The 20,578-nt window shown below is 41.2% G+C and overlaps 1 protein-coding gene across 1 annotated transcript in view; it reads left to right on the top strand.

Moving 5' to 3' along the window:
- The window catches only part of CSMD2 (CUB and Sushi multiple domains 2), a 543,771-nt gene that overhangs the window by 482,383 nt on the left and 40,810 nt on the right, over positions 1 to 20,578 (top strand). The window contains 2 exon segments of the mRNA XM_043573327.1: positions 3,949 to 4,122; positions 7,085 to 7,273. Of these exon segments, the coding sequence (XP_043429262.1) occupies positions 3,949 to 4,122; positions 7,085 to 7,273 (363 nt within the window).

Below are 20,578 nucleotides of genomic sequence, written 5' to 3'. Positions count from 1 at the left end.
CAGCTGCCTAGAAGTAATTTGGAAAATTCTTCACTTTTTAAAGTTCCCTGAAGTGAGCCTTTATGTAAAGTGCAGGTTGTGTTGTTTAATTTTGTAATTCTTCTTCATTTGGCTCTTCCTATATGAGATGGAGCAATACAATAATGAGACTTATTGAATGAGCAATGCATGAAAAATTAGTCCTAATAGCTGCTTAAGTATTAGGATTACACAAAGCAAGACCCATCTCTATTCAGTCACTCTTCCAGAGGGGTCTAAACTAAACATTTGGTTTCATCCAGATGCAAATTCCAGTGCCTTCAAGGAATTGGCACAGAATGTGCATGCAAAGATGTGGGTTATAAATAATAGGGAATGTTGGAGTCAGAAAATAAATGGAGAATGTCTGCCTAAAGATGTTTAATTTTAGAGCTGGTATGCACTGAAAAGCAGTGTAGTAAGGTATTTAGACACTTGGACCCAGGACCTAGATTGCCTGGATCCTACCCAGAATCCAGTACCTCTGGGACCAACCCCCATTTTATTCTGGAGTACAGAGATGTGGGGAGTACCTGGAGGAGGAAGAAAAGAGAAAAAGAACAAGCATTTATAAGTGATTACCCTGAGGTCGGCACTGTGTTAGCTGTCACCATGTGTAAATCCAAGGTTTCCATATTACTCTCCAAACCTTCTGGCAATCCCATATCTCCTCGGTTAGCTCTCTCATCCATCCCCAAACAGCTACTGCACGATTTACCTCTTCCCTGAACACCCACCCTCCACCTCCTCCACCTACATTCGCAGCAGATAGTGAAGGCAGATAATGAACCTGGCCTGAAATCAGAGGAGGTGGTTTCAGAGCTCAGAAGAGCCACCTGGAAACAGTGCCCCCAAACAAGTCTCCCGACTGCTCTGAGGATGACAATGGTGCCTACCTCACAGGGTTGTGGGGACTAAATGAAATAATGCAGATAGACCCCAATAATTATTAGCTGATTAGATAACCTCACTTTCTATTTTGCAGAGATGATAGAAGCCATCAAACAATAACTCCTTCTGCTTCCTGCTTCCCACCCACACATCTATTCTTCTCCCTTCCCTCCTACCTCTGTAGAAGAGTCTCTCTCTCCAGGCCCGAGGCTGTGCCCTCCATTGATTCTCAGATCCCCTCCCTCCTGCCTCCTTAGCGAACTTAATCTATTTTTAACTGTCTCCTGTGTACTGCTTACCTTTCCTTTCTATTAATTTCCCTCAAGCCCCAGTTAAGTGTTCAAGCTTCACAGAGACCTCTATTTTCCTTCCTAGTGGGGTGTTCTCCACCTCTTCTTTGCAGCCTGTACCAATCAGGGTCCCCAGAGAAACAGAGCTATCTGGGGTATCTGACACCTCTTGAGGCTCTCCCTGTGGCTTCTGGGACACTCCCACCCCCTGCTGGGCTTTATTTTTTCTACTTTGCTGACCACCCCTCAGTTCCTTTGCAGGTGCTTTCATGACCTGTCCTTCAAGAGGTGGTACCCCCAAAGGTTTACTACTCAACACTCTTCTCTCACTTTTATGAGTGGTCCTTAGCCTTTGAGAAGGGGCCTCATGACCTTTTGTGAATCTGGAAGACGGGTGAATCCTCTCCCAAGCACACTGCACCCACCCAATATTTTGCATATCATTTCCGTGAGTTCAAAGACCCTGTGAAGATTGTCTCCCTTCTCCTCCCACCTTGCTGTTCTGGCAGGGTCCTGTTCATCCATGAGATCCAGTGTAGATGGCATGCTGTTTCCTCTGGGAATCCTCCTTAACCCACTCTCTCCCCTGTGGAGGGTAGATGCCCCTCTTCTTTGTGGGCCTCTATCCCAGCACCAGCACACTGTGTTCTAACAGTCTGCTTCCCTGGACTGGGAAGTGGCTCCCTGAGGTTGGAGACCATATCATATTCCTCCTTGTATATCATCAGAGCAGAGCAAGGTACCTAGCACATAGAAGGAACTCAGTAATGTTGAATGAAAAGTAAATGTCTGAATCTATTTTCAAAGCAAACCTATTAATGCAATTCAAAATCCTTACTTTAGAGATACAGAAAGTGAGCTTGGAGTGAATTGTCCAAAGTAAGGAAAGGGCAGAGCTGAGTAGTAAATCCTGGTCTGCTGGCCTCCACAGCCCACCCTCATCCTAGCACACCAGGCAGTCTCAAACCCCTGCAATCCACTAACACATGTGTCCTGCTCTGCTCGGCCCTCTCTGCTAGAGTCAGGGATACTACTGTTGAGATTTACATAAGAGAACTGACCCAGAATGATGCCAGAGTTGGCCACAGCAAAAACTGGGCCCCGCCTCCTGCCTGCTCTCGCTCCGCCATCTCCATTCACACCATCATGGTTTGGGGTGGGCTCTTCGTGGATCCAGTTGTTGGGGTAAGAAAACATTCCTCGTGGTTTCTCAGCCTCAAAATCCAGAACCAAGAGAAAGAGCTGGCAAAAGCATCAACTGAGACTTCAGTCTGAAGAGACTAGGTGGGGTACCAGGCAGGTGCTACAGAGAACTAAGGGCTAAGGAGCAAAGCAGAAACCCTGGTACCCACGCATCCATGTGCTCACTGGTCTTCCAGTCAGCAAGTATTTATCAAGCTCCTCCTGTATGTCAGGCACTGGTCCCCACCCCAAGGATGTCGCAAGAAACAAATCAAAGAACCTGCCCCCATGGAGCTGACCTTGAGGTGGAGGGAGATAACAATGAACAAAGAGCTGCATGTAGAGCATGTCCGTTACTGTGGAGAAAAGTGGAGAAGGCAAGGGGCCCGGGCAGTGCTGGGGAGGTTGTTTATTGGGTCATAAGGGATGGCCTCACTGAAACGCTGACATTTGAGGGAAGACCTGAAGATGTGAGGGCAGGAGCCAACGGATGTTCTGGCAGAGGGGAAAGCAAGTGCCAAGGCTCTGAGGCAGGCACTTATTTTCAGGAGACCTCAGAGAGACCAGTGCCACTGCATGGAGGGATCAACTCCAGCTCCAGGAGGAAGGACGAAGCTGGGACAAAGTGGTGACCCTCGCACTCTGGGGCCAGGCCTTCGAGCACTGGGTTCTCCCCCACTGCCCTGCCTATAATTGAACAAATCACAAAATAAAATGGCCTGCAAGGATTCCACAATATCACCTTTATTACTAATAAAACCTATGTTGGAAGCCATAGTTTAAAGTAAAAGCCATATGGGGTCTGCTAAAAAAAAAAAAAAGCAAACCCAGAATGGGGTGGATTCACACCATCAGAGGCAAGGCTGCAAGGACAGCACCTCCCCCGCCCCATTGTTGGGGAGAGCCTGTCTCCAGGGGAGCAGCAGAGAGCACTGCCACTCACAGGCGCCGGGTCCCAAGAGGAAGAGGGCAGAACTGGGCCAAGCATGACTGCTCATTCTTCCCAAATTTCACAGAGAAGGACCAGAAATTACACAGATTGCACTCCCTTCATCTGGAAGGAGTAGAGGGGAAGGACTGTGCTCTCAACAACAGCTTTGGCTGAGCCACTGGTCTGGCATGGGGAGCAATCCCTCCATTCGGGTGTAGTTAGCATTGACTCTGGCTCTGTCAAGCTCAGCCAGGAAGTAGGTTGGGCCTGAATCCACTGAGGGGTAGTCATCGCATCCAGTGATGGAGAGTGGGCATGGGGTACGACAGGGATAGAGGCAGAGAAAATGAGCAGGACTGACGACCCGGACAACAGAACTACAGTCCAGGCCTAATGCCTCATGGGGAGTCACAGAGTGATTTCTCTCAAGTTGTCCAAGCTACAGATGTGCCTTCAAGGAAGAAGGTATGTCCCCATGCTGATTTCAGGAAATAAAGGTTTTATAGCTAAGAGACTATAGTTAGACTTAGGCCTGAACTTCACTCATGGGCATGAGAAACACCAGGTGAGAAAAAGGATGCACTTTAGGGGTATGGAATAATAGAAGGGCTTACCTATTTTCTGTTTTGGTTGCAGCAATTACCTGTGGACACCCAGGCAACCCAATCAACGGCCTCACTCAGGGCAACCAGTTTAACCTCAACGATGTGGTTAAGTTTGTTTGCAACCCTGGGTATATGGCTGAGGGGGCTGCTAGGTCCCAGTGCCTGGCCAGCGGGCAGTGGAGCGACACGCTGCCCACCTGCAGAAGTGAGTCACCATTCTTCTCCCACCTCACCCCCCGTACCGCTACCATCTGTGGGGGTGACCCCGCAGCACAGGCCAGTGGATTCAGTCCTGGTGTTATTTTGATTCGGATAGGGAAAACTGAGGGCAAAGAAGGGTCATAAATGAGGACTTTCTCATCCCCCAGATAGAGCCATGTAAGATTTCATCATTGGTTATATAAGCAAAACAAACAAGTTGCACCTTCCAAAACAGAAATGGAAAGCAGTCTTCTTGCTTACATTTCATAGAACAAATAACTCATCCTTATCATATAAAGCCCCATTCTTGACAAAAGAAAAAATCAGAAAACTTAGAATGAAAAATAAAAAGCAAAGAGCATAGGGGTTGGAATGAAGCAGGGAGGAAGAAAAGAACCCAAGAAGCAGAGACTGAGCAGAGGATGTTCTGGCCTCATCTGGGCTACTTAAGATATAGTTTCTAAAGCATTTCATGGCTGGTCACAATAGTAGGGGCAAATGGAGCTGCCTCATACCGGGAATAGCCTGGCAGACTCAGTGACATCTGAGTGGAGTGTCAAAGCAGACAGAACGTGAACGACCCCAGCCCTGACATGGAGCTTGATCGAATTGCTATAGTCATGAGGACACAGTCTCTAGGAGGATGGTTCCTCATTGCAGTATGTGGGGGTGCACGGTGATTGGCTGTGTAGTGTGTCACAAGTCATTTGTAACTGATATTAAAGGACCAAAATTTTCAAATAAATGAAGATGCAACACAACTACCCCTAAAAATAACATCCCTCTGATAACATTTTAAGATGCCATTTTGAGTGAGAGAAAGTCTCAGAAAACACAGGGAAAACTTCCATAAGCTGGTGTTGGGCCTTCCTTCGATCATCTTTTCAGGCAGGAAAGAGTTTAGAACTTGGTTGCTTTGGGGTATTGTTACCCACATCCCCTATCAAGAGCTGTGCTCCATCTCCCCAACATGAGATACAAATTCTCCTGTAACTGCAGCTCCTGCCCCCACAGGCCCCTGCCCAGAGTAACAAACTCAGGACCGGTCTCGGAATCAGAGGGCTAAGGTAAAATCTTAGAAGTCATGGCCTCCAGTCCTGCTCCCACCAGCCCATTGTCTACCCTGACAGAGTGGCCAGTCTAAAATGCAAATCTGATCAAGCCATTCCCTGTTTGAAATGCCTTCCCAGACTTCCCAATGCCCTTACAATGGCACTGTCCTCTGCCTCAGCCTCACCTCTGCACTGGGCCCTGGCCCCTGGCCACACTGAACTTCTTCCTTACACGTGCCCTGTGCTCACTCATCCCCAGGGCACTCCCACACAGTCTCCTCAAATGCGTTCTTCTCCATCCCACTTTGTCTGGATGACTTTTACCCAACCATCAAGAACCAGCTTAGGGGCACCTGGGTGGCTCAGTTGGTTAAGCGTCCGACTTCAGCTCAGGTCATGATCTCATGGTACATGAGTTCAAGCCCTGCATCGGGCTCTGTGCTGTCAGTTCAGAGCCTGGAGCTTGCTTCAGATTCTGTGTCTCCCTCTGTCTATGCCCCTTTCCCACTCACACTCTCTCTCTATCAAAAAATGAATAAATGTTTTTTAAAAATTAAAAAAAAAAATAACCAGCTTAAATGTCACCTTTTCTTGGAAGCCTTTCCTGCTCCACCTCCTACACCGGGCTAAATGCACTGCTTTGTGCTTCTAGAACATTCTCTGCTACCCCTATCAGAGCACTTATCAAACAAAATAATTGCTTGTTTGTCCTTTTCTCTCTAGACCAACAGTTCCCAACTGGGGATGATTTTATCCATCCTCTGCCCCAACAGGGGACAGATATCTAGAGATATTTTTCATTGTCACACCTGGAGGGTTTCTATTGGCATCTAGTGGGTAGAAGCCAAGGATGCTATTGAACATCCTACAATACATAGTTCTGCCCCCACAACAAAGAATTAGCAGCCAAAATGTCCACAGTGCCAAGGTGGAGAAATTCTACTCTCAATTGAAAATTCTGTGGTATCTTTACTGCCCAGCACACTGCTTGGCATTCAATATATGGCAATAAAAAGTGAGAATCAATGCATGTTATGCATTTATTTTGTGACACCAGCCTCTCTGAGCCTCAGAGAAGTTCGTCAAAGGTAGAAATATCTTACATTTTAAAAATTTATCAAAGATTTTTAAAAAATACCTATCCTGGGATGCCTGGGTGGCTCAGTGGGTTAAGTGTCCAACTCTTGATTTCAGTTCAGGTCATGATCTTACAGTTCTTGAGATCAAGCCCCATGTAGGGCTCTGCACTGACAGCACAGAGCCTGTTTGGGATCCTCTCTCTCTCTCTCATTCTGTCCCTGCCCTTCCCCAGCTCCTGCGTGGTCTCTCTCTCTCTCAAAATAAATAAACTTTAAATAAATAAATAAATAAATAAATAAATAAATAAATAAATAAATGAAAATTTTAAAAGTGGTTAAAACACTTTCCAAAAAAGACCAACCCCTGTTGCAGTCAGCTCAGCTGCATCTGTTCTACAACGATCAGCAGCCTTGCTGCACCAGGATTAGCGCACCCAGAGACAAGGGAGTCATGCCCTCAGGGGACTCATGTATTCAAACAACTCACCATCTAGGCTGATAAGGTCAGCAGTAGAGGTTCGTGCAAGGGAACACTGCCAGGGCAGAGGTTAACCAGTCTGGGAGGAGGTGGGAAGGCTTCTCCAGAGAGGTGAGTTTAGCAAGACGTGGAAGAATGAATCCCTTAACCAGGCTATCAAAGTCAGTGATCAGGAAGTACAGCAGCCTGAGGACCAGCTCACCCTCCCAGGCAGGATTGGCTTCGTGCTACCAATTTGTCTGGACATTTTGCCATACTGGGAATGCATGCCTGTTTGGACATGTGAATTCCTGTTTAGAAGCATAAGACAATCTTTGCATCCTGGTTTCTGTGTCTAATTGTCCCCTTTCATTACAGTCATCAACTGCACCGATCCTGGGCACCAAGAAAACAGCCTGCGTCAAGTCCATGCCAGCGGCCCGCACAGGTTCAGCTACGGCACCACTGTGTCTTACCAATGCAACCACGGCTTCTACCTCCTGGGCACCCCGGTGCTCAGCTGCCAGGGAGATGGCACATGGGACCGTCCCCGCCCCCAGTGTCTCTGTAAGTAGATGTCATCGACTCAAAGTGATCACCCGTGCAGACTGACGGGATGGCCCATGTCCAAGTACATGTCCTCCTCGTGCGTGTGTGTGTGTGTGTTACATCACAATTACAGTCACTCTGTCTGCATCTTAGGCCCTGTTGGGTTAGTTTCACACCAACTTATGCACTCTCTCTCTTCCTAGCTAGAGGACTTTCCTCTTTCTCTTTCCTCTTTGCTGCACTGCTATCCTCTTTAGCCCTCAGGGCACTCTGCCTTCACAACAGACTGCCTGGCATGACACTGTCTCAAACCTTACCCCTTCCTTGCTTTTCCAGAAAAATAACACATGAACCCCTTTCTTTTGAAGGACTGAAGCAGAAATGCCACAGACTCTGGAGGCAGATTGACTGAGATGTGAATTCTGGCTTTGCCCCTAAGCAAGCTGTTTGGTTTGACAAAAGTCTATTAAGCTTTCAAGCCTCCATTTCTTCATCTATAAAAATGACCCTAATACTTATTCCATAGAGTTATTAAAGGGTTAAATTAGAAAAGCACGGGGCACCTGGGTGGCCCAGTCAGTTGAGCATCAGACTCTTGATTTCAGCCTAGATCATGATCTCATGGTTGTGGGATTGAGCTCAACATCAGGTTCCACACTGGGCATGGAGCCTGCTTAGGATTCTGTCTCTCTCTCTCTCTCTCTCTCTCTGTCTCTGCCCCTCCCCCCGCTAATGCTTTCACTCTCTCTAAAAAAAAAGAAAAATAGAAAAGCCATAAAAAGTGCCTAGTATAGTATCTGTTACATCTCCATCAACAATGACTGCATAATTATTATTAGAAAAAAATATATGGGAACAACATGCTAAAAATGGTGGGAGAGAGAAGGGAGGTGCTCAGAACCCTGATACTCGGTTACTAACCTCACACATCCACATGAGGAAACTGTCCCTTGACCTCCTGCTCTCTCCTCTTGTTCCTGCAGGTGAATCTCCACTACCCCTATATCCCTGGGAACCATTACTCTACCTTCTATCTAAATATTTGCCTATTCCAGGCATTCCATGTAAATATACATGTGGCCTTGTGTGTGTGGCTCCTTCTGCTTACCTTAAGGTTTTCAAAGTTCGTCCATATCGTAGCACATATCAGTGCTTCATTCTTTTCTATGGCCAAATACCATTCTAGTGTATGGGTATACTACAGTTATTTATCCATTCATCCGTTGATGGACATTGGAGTTCTTTCCACTTTTGAGCTATTATGAATAATATTGCTGCACACATTTATGCCTGGGTCTTTGTGTGAACATATGTTGTCAGTTCTTTGGGGCATATACCTAACAGTGGAATTGCTGTGCCAATTATATAGTAACTCCATGTTTAACTTTTTGAGGTTAACTGTTTTCCAAAGTGACCGCACCATCTTACATCCCCACCAGCAGGGTAGGAAGGTTCCAATTTCTCTACACCCTCACCTCCACTTGTTGTGTCCATCTTTTTCATTATAGCCATGCTAGTGGGTGTTAAAGTGGAATCTCATTGTGGTTTTGATTTGCATCTCCCTAATGACTAATGATGTTGAGCATCTTTTTATGTGCTTCTTGGCCATTTGTATCTCTTCGTTAGAGAAACTTCTACTTAAGGTCTTTACCCACTTTTAAATCAGATTGTTTGTCTTTGTATTACTGAGTTTTAGCAGTTCTATATATATTCTGGATACTATACCCCTATCAGATGTATCATTTGCAAACTTCTCCCTTTCTGTGGATTATCTTCTTACTTCTGGATAATGTCCTCCAGTGCATGAAAATTTTTAGTTTTAATGAAATCCAACCTATGTATTTTTTTTCTTTTGTTGCTTGTGCTTTTGGTGGCATATTTAAGAAACCATTGCTTAATCCAATGTAATATAATAGTCCAAGATCATATCATCTGTGAATAGATATAATTTTATTTCTTCATTTCCAATCTGGATGCCTTTTATTTATTTTTCTTACTTAATTGCCCTAGCAAGAATTTCCAAGACAATGTTGAACAGAAGTAGCAAAACAGGCATCCTTCCCTTGTTCCTAGTCTTTGGAGAAAAGCTTTCAGTTTTTCACCCATTAAGTATAATGTTAGCTGTAAAGTTTATGTAAATTCCCTTTAGGGGTGAGGAATTTCCCTTCTACTCCTAGTGAGGAATTTCCCTTCTACTCCTAGTTTATTGAAAATTTTTAGCGTGAAACAGTGTTGGATTTTGCCAAATGGTTTTTCTGCATCTATTGAGATTTCCCCTCTTCATTGTATTAATATGGTATATGACACTGATTGATTTTCAGATGTTGAACTACTCTTGTGTTCCAAAAACAAATCACACTTGGCCATAGTATAATACTTTTAATATGCTGCTGGATTTGGTTTACTAGTATTTTGTTGAGGATTTTTGCAGCTATGTTCATAAGGGATATTGGTCTATAGTTTCCTTTCTTTGTGATGTCTTTGGATCAGGGTGATGTTGGCTTCATAAAGTGAGTCAGGAAACATCCTTCTCCTTATGTTTTCAGAAATAGAAAGATTAGGGGCGCCTGGGTGGCGCAGTCGGTTAAGCGTCCGACTTCAGCCAGGTCACGATCTCGCGGTCCGTGAGTTCGAGCCCCGCGTCAGGCTCTGGGCTGATGGCTCAGAGCCTGGAGCCTGTTTCCGATTCTGTGTCTCCCTCTCTCTCTGCTCATGCTCTGTCTCGCTCTGTCCCAAAAATAAATAAAAAACGTTGAAAAAAAAAAAAAAGAAATAGAAAGATTAGTGCTATTTCTTCTTTAAAAATTTGATATAATTTAGCAGTGAAATCATCTAGTCCTGGGCTTTTCTTTGAAAGTTTTTTGATTATTGTTTGGTTCCATTTATTTGCTATAACTCTATTCAGATATTCCATTTCTTCTTCAGTAAGTTTTGGTAGTTTGTGAACATTTAAGAATTTGTCCATTTCTGGAGCGCCTGGGTGGCTTAGTCAGTTAAACATCTGACTTTGGCTTGGGTCATGATCTCATGGTCTGTGGGTTCGAGCCCTGCGTCAGGCTCTGTGCTGACAGCTCACAGCCTGGAGCCTGCTTCGGATTCTGTGTCTCCCTCTTTCTCTCTCTGCTCTTACCCTGCTCACACTCTGTCTCTCTCAAAAAAATAAAATAAATTTAAAAAAAAAAGAATTTGTCCATTTCATCTGAATTATCTGATTTGTTTGCATACGATTGTTCATGTTCATAGTTTTGGGTTTTTTCCTCTATTTTCTATTTCATTTATCTCTGCTACTATCTTTATTATTTCCTTTCTTCTGTTTGCTTTTAGTTTAATTTGCTTGTCTTTTTCTACTTTATTAAGGGGAAAGGTTGGTTTGTTGGTTTGAGATCTCTTCTTTTTAATGTAGGCATTTGCAGTTATAAATTTCTCTCTGAACACTGCTATCACTACGTCTCATGAGTTTTGGTATGTTCTATTTTCATTTTTGTTCACCTCAAAGTATTTTCTAATTATTCTTCTGATTTCTTCTTTGACTTATTGGTTATTTAGGAGTGGTTTTTTAATTTCCATATGTTTGTAAATTTTTCAAATTTCCTTCCATTCTTGAACTTTAATTTCATCACATTGTGGTTGGAGAACATACTTCGTATGATTTCAATCTTTTTAAATTTATGGAGACTTATTTTATAGCTTCACACATGGTCTAACCTAGAGAACATTTCATGTGCACTTGAAAAGAGCATTTATTCTGCTGTTACTACAGGGAGTGTTCTCTAGATGATTGTGAGGTCTAGTTGGTTTATAGTGTTGGTCACCATATTTCCTTGTAGATCTTTGTCTTGTTCTATGGGGTGGTGAAATCTCATACTATTATTGTTGACTTATCTATTTCTCCTTTCAATTCTGTTATTTTTTGTTTCATGTATTTGGGATCTCTGTTAGGTGCATATATGTTTATAATTGTTTTATCTTATTGATGGATTGATCCTTTTATCAATATAAAATTTTCTGTGTCCTTTCTGTGTTTAACGACAATTTTTGCCTCAGAGTCTCTCCTGTCTGATAATATCAGATAGCTGGTCTGGATAGCCATACCAGCCTCTGTTTAGTCTCTGTATGTATAGTATATCTTTTCCCATCTTTTACTCTCAGTCCATTTGCATCTTTGAGTCTAAAGGATGTCTCTTTTAGACAGCATGTAGTTGGATCATGTTTTTTATTCATTTGCTAATATCTGCCTTTTATGTATTTAATCAACATTTAGTGTAATTATTGATAAGGTAGGCTTTATATCACCCATTTTGCTATTTGTTTCCTATGTATCTTATGGTTTTGTGTTTTTTGGTTTTTGAGTTTGGAGAGATTTTTTGGTTCTTTGTTCTATTGCTGTTTTCTTTTGCGTTAAATAGATCTTTTCTAATTTAACATTTTAATTTCTTTGTTATTCACTGTGCGTTTCTTAAGTCATTTTCTTAGTGGTTACTCTGGAAATTACAATTAACATCTTAACTTATAACAACATAGTTTGTAATAACACTAACTTAATTTCATTGTATGCAGAAGATTTGCTCCTACAAAGCTCCCTTACCTCCCTCTCCTTTGTGCTGTTATTGTTATACAAATTACACCTTTAGACATCGTATGCTTATCAATACATATTTCCAATTATTGCTTCATGCCATTTCTCAGACAGAAGAAGAAAGATTACAGACAAACAAAAAAACACTTATTCTGCAGTTTATATTTACCTATGTAGTTACTTTTACCTGTTTTAGGATTTTTTAGTTCTTCATGTGACTTCAGTCCTTTCATTTCAGTCTGAAAGACTTCCTGTAGAATTTCTTTATAATTTAGAATTTCTTTCTAGGTTTGCTAGTGATGCATTCTCATACTCAATGTTTGTTCATCCAGAAATTTGTTAATTCCACTTCATGTTTGAAGGATAGTTTTGCTAGCTATAGAATTCTTGGTTGAAAGTATTTTTTTATCACTGTAAACATGTCATATTACTGATATATTTAGGCTTAAATCTACCATCTTATTTTGTGTTTTTGTTTGTCCTACTCAGTTTCTTTTTTCTCTTTTTTTTATCGGATTAACAACTTTTATAATTCTATGTTTTCTTCTTTACTAATAAGTAAGTTATACACTCTACATTTTAATGGCTATGTTAGAAATTATAACAGGAACAACTTCACTTACCAAAGTCTAAAGTTAATATTTTTCTCTTCTTCCTATATCATACAAGAACATTAGGACTCTTTAACTCCATATGTTTTTCTGGCTTTTACATTATTGTTTTCTTATATCTTAATTGTGCCTTGTTTTTTTATTTATTTATTTTTTATTTTTTGTGCCTTGTTTTTTAAAACCCACAATGTATTATTGTTGTTGTCCTGTGCAGTTATTGTTTACTCAGATTTAGCCACATATTTGCCACTTTCTTTGCTTTTCATTTCTTCTTATACCTTGTCCTTCCTCATGGGATCATTTTCCTGCTATGTGAAGAACATTCATTAGAATCTTACGTAATGAAGATATGCTGGTGGCAAACACTGTCAGTTTTTGTTTGTCTATAATACATTTATTTGTCCCTCATTTTTGAAAGATATTTCCGATAGTTTTAGAAATCCAAGCTGTAGCTATTTTCTTTCAGCCCATTAAAGAAATTTCTCTAATACCTTCTGACCTCTTTTATTGCTACAGAGAAGTCAGCTATCAGTCTTTCACTCCTTTGAAAAGTCTGTCTCTGTCTTTGGTGTCCTGCATTTTCCCTAGTTATTAAATGATAATTTAGCTGGATCAAAGTCCACATTGACACATTTCCCTTGGTGCACTCTGCTGGCATTTATTATTAATGAGAAGTCTGCTTTCAATCTAATCATTGTACTTTTTAGGTAGCCTTATTATTTTTTTACCTAACTGACTTTAAGATCCTTTCTTTCTTGTTGGCATTCTGAATTTTTTTACACTGTGTTTAGATATTTTATTTATCCTTCTTAGGATTCATTAGGCTTCCTAGATATTTTTTGACATCTGGGGAATTCTCAGCTATCAGTTCTATATTGTCACCCCTCATTCTCTTCTTTCACTACTTCTGGGTCTCCAAATTAGACCTTCTTGTGTGATTCTCTGTGTCTGAAATTCTCATTCATATTGTTGATCTCTGATAGATTTCCCCAGGTCTCTCCACGTTAGTAATTTACACTAATATTATCGTTTTTTTAGGTTGAACTAATTTAAAGTTGAGCTAAAATTCTGTTCGGGATAATCAACTATCACTGGGCTTGGTGGGCTTTCCCCGTCTACCTATAAATCTAAGGAAACTTCACTACCTATAAGATCCCAAGTGACTTTAAGTGAAACCATTTTCACTGATATTGCATGATTATCATGACATTATATTAGTGGGCTAACTAAATTTTTACTTCTGGAAGACCAAGTTACCTGTGAATAGGCTTGTGGAAAATTATAGAGTACCTTATATATCCCCTAATCAACCCAGTCAATGAAAATCAACGGTTCCTTCCAGGTTAAGGCAAACTGTTTTAATTGGCATGGATGTGCAGGGACCAAGGAAAATGTGTGACCCAGGTCTATAGCATATGCTACTTCCCTGATAAAGTGCTTTAGAAAACAGTGGGAGTGCCAGGGGCTGGCCAGCCATTACTACAACTTTCATACAACTTTCAACCCACATGGTGTCCTTCTGCTGTAGGACCTAGCGTAGTCTATTAATTGCTGATTTGTATTATTGTCTTTGCTGAATTACAATTTATGCTTTTTTCTCAATCCCCTGTTATATATGTATTCTGTGTAATGTAAGAAAATTTGCTACTATTAGCAGTGCTAAATATCTGTCTTACCAATTTTTATGTACACATTTAAACTTACTTGCAGCTAGGGAAAAAAAATAAAAATAAACTTATTTGCAGTTAGAAACTAAACAGCCACTGCAGTGTATCCCATTTGGACACAGGCATGAACATTGAAAACATTTTTAAATGCTTTTATATTTGACAAACTGAGAAATACAACAGCTGTTATTCACCTTCTCTTTTGTTCTTCACCTCCCCGATTTGAATGCAAATATACAGTGAATATAAGTTGTTCCTCTTTATTATCTTACATCCTTTCTTGATTTTCCTTACCCACAGCAGCTGAATGGTATTGACAGTGCTTTATTTTTTGTCACATTTTTATGGTTGACTTTTTCCTCCTTTAAAAGAATAAACCACAGGAAAGGAATAAAACAATAGAGTATATTCTGGTTACTAATTTTACAGATACCCAAGTAGCCTAGATCAAGCCAATGACAAAAAAAATAATATCAGGCATTGCATATACTGTTTCAGAGATTATATTAGATATTACCATAATTTAACACTGTCCTCAAATTAGCCAAAGAAATATTTTAAAGGCAAATAAGAACATCAGAAAAACAGCCAGCCAACTGCAATCACAGAAATCATTAGGAATAGCCAACGTATATGTGTTCATCAATAAACATGAGCAAAAATGTTCTTATCAGTGTTATTCATAAAAGCCCCAAATGGGAAAAAACCCAAATGTCTATCAACAAGAAATGGATGAAAAAATGCAGTATATTCACGCAGTGATAGAGCAGTCAACCTTGAAGATGGTCCCAATGACCCCCACCTGCTGGTGTTCTTGCCTTTACATAATATCTTCCTACACTGTACCAGGGTTAGTCTGTGTCAACTGGTGGTGTGTGACTCACAAAGATATATCATAAAAGACATTTCTATCTCCAACTTGCTCTCTTGGATCAGTCACTCTCAGGGGAAGCCAGTCAAGCCTTCAGATGACTGCAGCCACAGCCAACATGTTATCTACAAACTCATGGAGAATCTTGAGCCAGAACCATCCAGCTAAGCCACTCCTAAATTTCTGACCCACAGAAACCATGAGCGATAGTAAATGTTTATTGGAGCAATTTATTACACAGCAAATAATACAAATGGTATATAGCAGGGATTAGCAAACTTGGCTCATGAACCAAATCCAACCTGTGGCTAAGACATAAGAATTTTTTTTTTTTTTAGAGCAATGTGGAAAAAAACAAGAAACAAAGAAGAGTATGCAACAGAGACTATGTGTAGTCCTCAAAGCCTAAGATATTTACTCTCCGGCCTCTTACAGAAAAAGTTTGCTACCTCCTGGTATATTGCAGTGATAATGAAAGATGTACTGCTAAACATAGCATCGATGAATATCATAGACATAATGTTTAGTAAAAGAAGCCAAATACAAAAGAATATATACCATATGATTCCACTTATAAATTCCACTTATAAATTCAAAAATAGGCAAGCTAAATAATGGTGTATGAAGTCAAGATGGTGGCTTACTTTGGGGAGGAGGAGGTAGATAGAAGGCATGAAGGAGCTTCTGAGGTGCTGGTGATATTCCATTTCCTGATATGAATGGTGGTTACCTGGGTGTATTTGCTTTGTGACAATTCACTAACCTATATGCTTATGCTTACTGTGTTTTTCTTTTATGTATGTATGTTTTATTTCCATTTAAAATGGGGTTATTTGAAAAATCATTAGAGAGTTTAAATTGGACAATTTCTAGAAATCCAGAAATTTCTAATAAACTGTCATAAAATCATTTAAATTATAACTAGAGACTCCATTCCTTGCAGAAGGGCAGAATGCATTCATAGTATTAAAATAGTATTGCAGGGGTGCCTGGGTGGCGCAGTCGGTTAAGCGTCCAACTTCAGCCAGGTCACGATCTCGCGGTCCGGGAGTTCGAGCCCCGCGTCAGGCTCTGGGCTGATGGCTCGGAGCCTGGAGCCTGTTTCCGATTCTGTGTCTCCCTCTCTCTCTGCCCCTCCCCCGTTCATGCTCTGTCTCTCTCTGTACCAAAAATAAATAAAAACGTTGGGGAAAAAAATTTAAAATAGTATTGCAGAAATATGACCTTTTGTAGCAACAAGGATGGAACTACAGAGTGTTATGCTAAGTGAAATAAGTCATGCAAAGAAAGACAGATACCATATGTTTTCACTCTTATGTGGATCCTGAGAAACTTAACAGAAACCCATGGGGGAGGGGAAGGAAAAAAAAAGAGGTTAGAGTGGGAGGGAGCCAAAACATAAGAGAATCTTAAAAACTGAGAACAAACTGAGGGTTGATGGGGGGTGGGAGGGCGGGGAGGGTGGGTAATGGGTATTGAGGAGGGCACCTGTTGGAATGAGCACTGGGTGTTGTATGGAAACCAATTTGACAATAAACTTCATATTTAAAAGATAAAAAATAAAACAAAATAGAATAAAGTAAAAATAGTATTGCAGAAGAGAGTTAATTATGATACTTAAGAATGTGACCTCTGGAGTCAATTTGCCTGGTTTTAAGAACTAATTCTACCATTGAATAGGTCTGTGACTTTGGGTAAGTTATTTTGCTTCCCCATGCCTCATTTTCCTCATCAGTGAGATTGAGATTAAAATAGTGCCTACCTTATAGGGCTATCTTAAGGATAAATAGATATATCAGTTATGTATTGCTGTGTAACAAACATCTCAAAACTTAGTGCCTTCAAATACCAAATGTTTATATTTTCTTACAGTGATATAAGTCTAGAATTCAAGGCTTAGCAGGTAGATTAGTCAGAGTTCTCCAGAGAAATAGAACCAGTAAGCAATGGGAGATTATACAGATACAGATACAGATTTAAGGGGGTGTAGATAGATCTATGTTTTTATCTATTGTTTCACACAGTTATGGAGGCTAAGAAGTCTCAAGATCTGCATTTGGCAAACTAGAGACCCAGGAGAGCAGACAGTAGTCAGAGTTTGAAAGCTCAAGAAGCAGGAGAGCCAATAGTATAAATTTTAGTCCAAGTCTGAGTCCAAAGATAGGCAAAGACTGATGTCCCAGCTCAAAGACAGACAGAAAAAGAGAATTCTCTCTTACTCTGCCTTTTTGTTCTATTCAGGCCTTCAAGAGCTTGGTATCAAAGAGGGCACTTGTGATAAGCACTGGGTGTTATATGTAAGTGATGAACCACTAAATTCTACCTCCTGAAACTAATATTACACTGTATGTTAACTAACTAGAATTTAAATAAAAACTTGAAACATAAAAAAAGAGATAGATTGGATGAGGCCCACTCACAAATGGGGAGGGCTGTCTGCTTTACTCAGTGTGCCTATTCAAATGTTAATCTCATTCAAACCCCCTCTCAGAATAATGTTTGGCAAAATATCTGAGCATCATGTGGCCCAGTCAATTTCACACAATGACATAAAATGAACCATCACAGCAGGGTTGGCTCATCTGTGCCCCACTGGCTCAATTAGGACTAGAGAGTCCAAGATGGCCTCTCCTACATCTTTGGGGCTTTGTGCCGACTCTTCTCCCTGTGGCCTCTGTCCATGTGGCTACTCTCTCTAGCAGGATGGTTTAGTCTTCTTTGCTTGGAGGCTGAGTTTTTAGAGCAAAAGAGGAAGCTATAAGATTTTGATTCAAGGGCAGAGGAAATAATAGGTATAAGTGGGAGGAGTAGGATGCATGCACACGGAAGGAAAAAAATTGTTGGTGGCCATCTTTGCAGACAGTGTGCCACAGCCAGCCTTTGGCCACCATGATTCGTATTCTTCCCACATGCAATATACAGCCCCTACCCTCAAGACTTCCAAAGTCATATCCATTTAATTATAATTTAATATATAATCCACAATTATATATTGTGTAACAAATCACCCCAAAGTGTAGCAGCTTAACGCAACAACCATTGTATCACTTCTGGTTGGCAATTCAAGCAGAGTTTACTGGAGACAGCACATCTAGCTACTGAGGCTCAACTAGACCTAAAGATCCAAGATGGAAACTTGTCAGGAAACATGGTCCCAGCTGTCACCTGGGGCATTGTGGTTGTTCTCCACATGGCCCCTGTCTCCATGTAATTTTTTATCATTCAGTAGTGTAAGCCAGACTTCCTTACATCATGGCAGCTGTATTCCAAGAAAATGAAGGCAGAAGCTGCCAGTCCTCCTAATCCACAATATCATTTCTACCACATTCCAGTGGCCAAAGCAAGTCACAGGCCAGCCCAGATTCAAGGGGAGGGGAAATGGACTCCATGCCTGATGGAAGGAATTTTAAGCAGTAGTCTCGGCAGATAATCTATAGACTGGGGCACCTGGGTGACTCAGTCGGTTAAGCATCCAACCTCAGCTCAGGTCATGATCCCACAGTTTCTGGGTTCAAACCCCATGTTGGGCTCTATGCTGATAGCTCAGAGCCTGGAGCCTGCTTTGGATTCTGTTTCTCCCTCTCTCTTTGCCCATCCCCTGCTCATTCTCTCTCTCTCTCTCTCTCTCTCTCTCTCTCTCAAAAGTAAACACTAGATAGATTGATAGATAGATATGTAGATAAATAGATCATAGGCACTTAGAATAGGACTTGAAACACACCAAGACCACAGCGAGAAATAAAGATACCCATGACCTATTCATGCCATCCCTGTGTATGGCCAAAATTCCATCATCAGGGACGTCACTGGCCCAACTCACATTTTATCCCTTTGGTCACCTGTCTGGTTCATCATATATGCTGTGACCTATGCCCTTTTTGGGTACAAGCAATGACTACAGGATCTCCTACCCTACCACAAAGTTTAGTCCATCCGATTCATTGTCATCTCTTCTTGAACTACTGCAGCAGCTCCCTCTTTCTTGCCACACACTGGAATGTTTCCTACATTATAGCCGGAATGATCTTGTTAAAGTATAAGTCAAATCACATCACTCCAGTGGTGTCCCATCATGCTTATAATAAAATCTGAATTCTATGCGATGATCTGGTTCCTAGCAACCTCTCCAAACATGTCCTCCATTCTTTCTTTGCTCAGTTCATTCTGCATCTCTGGCTTTCTTGCTGTTCCTCAAAAACACTAAGCTCATTGTGCCGCTGGGCCTTTACCCCTGATGTCCCTTCCCTCAGAATACTCTTCCCACGTATCTTGCATGACAGACCTCTTTAGATCATTCAAATCACTGTTCAAATGACACTTCCTCAGAGAGATCTTCCTTGATCACCTTACTCAAAAATAGCACTCAGTCTACCCCTGAATATCTTTTTCCTGATGGAGCTTTGTTTCTCTTCATAACACCCCTAGAATTGCATATTTAATTATTTGTAGTCTCTTTTTTCCACTAGAATATAATTTCCATGAGAGCATAGAAATTCTTCTCCCAAACACATAAAATAGAGCCTAACGCATAATAGGCACTCAATAAATATGTGTTGAGTAATTGAAAGAACCTGGTATCAACTTATGGCAAGAACAATGGGAAGCAAACCCAGTGACATTGACAGCATTTCCCTGCCCTGTCCTGTACATCTCAATTCTGGTATTCTAATCTTTCTTTTTTAATTGAGGTATAATTGGGGCGCCTGGGTGGCGCAGTCGGTTAAGCGTCCGACTTCAGCCAGGTCACGATCTCGCGGTCAGTGAGTTCGAGCCCCGCGTCAGGCTCTGGGCTGATGGCTCAGAGCCTGGAGCCTGCTTCCGATTCTGTGTCTCCCTCTCTCTCTGCCCCTCCCCCGTTCATGCTCTGTCTCTCTCTGTCCCAAAAATAAATAAACGTTGAAAAAAAAAATTTTTTTTAAATTGAGGTATAATTGACATACAACATAATATTAGTTTTGGGTATACAACATAATGATTTGATACTTGTATACATTTGTGAAGTGATCACCACAGTAGGTCTAATAAACATCCCTCACCATACATAGCTATAGAATTTTGTTTCTTGTGAGAACTTTTAAGGTCTAGTTCCTTAGCAACTTTCAAATATGCAATACAGTATTATTAACCATAGTCACTATGCTGGACATTACATCCCATGACTTATTTATGTTATAACTGGAAGTTTGTACCTTTTGACCTCCTTCACCCATTTGGCCCGCCTCCTACCCGCTGCCTCTGGCAACCACCAGTCTATCCTCTGTATCTAAAAGCTCCATTCTGGCTGACTTATTTCACTTAGTATAATGCCCTTGCAGTCCATTAATGTTGCCACAAATGACAAGTTTCATTCTTTTTATGGCTATATAATATTCTGTTGTATCTATACACGACATCTTTATCCACTCATTTGTCAGTAGACAGGTTGCTTCCATATTTTGGCTATTGTAAATAATGCGGCAGTGAACGTGGGGTGCATGTATCTTTTCAGGCTAGTGTTTTCATTTTCTTCAGATAATCTGGTATTCTAATCTTATCACTGGTGTTCAGTTACAATTTGGTGTCTCAGGAGAGGGAGCTTGCAGACCGAAGGGGGCAAAT

This window comes from Prionailurus bengalensis, chromosome C1 (assembly GCF_016509475.1).
Source record: "Prionailurus bengalensis isolate Pbe53 chromosome C1, Fcat_Pben_1.1_paternal_pri, whole genome shotgun sequence".
NCBI classification, from domain to species: domain Eukaryota; kingdom Metazoa; phylum Chordata; class Mammalia; order Carnivora; family Felidae; genus Prionailurus; species Prionailurus bengalensis.
The sequence above is the reverse complement of the archived record's forward strand: the minus strand, read 5'-3'. Positions and strand labels throughout refer to the sequence as shown.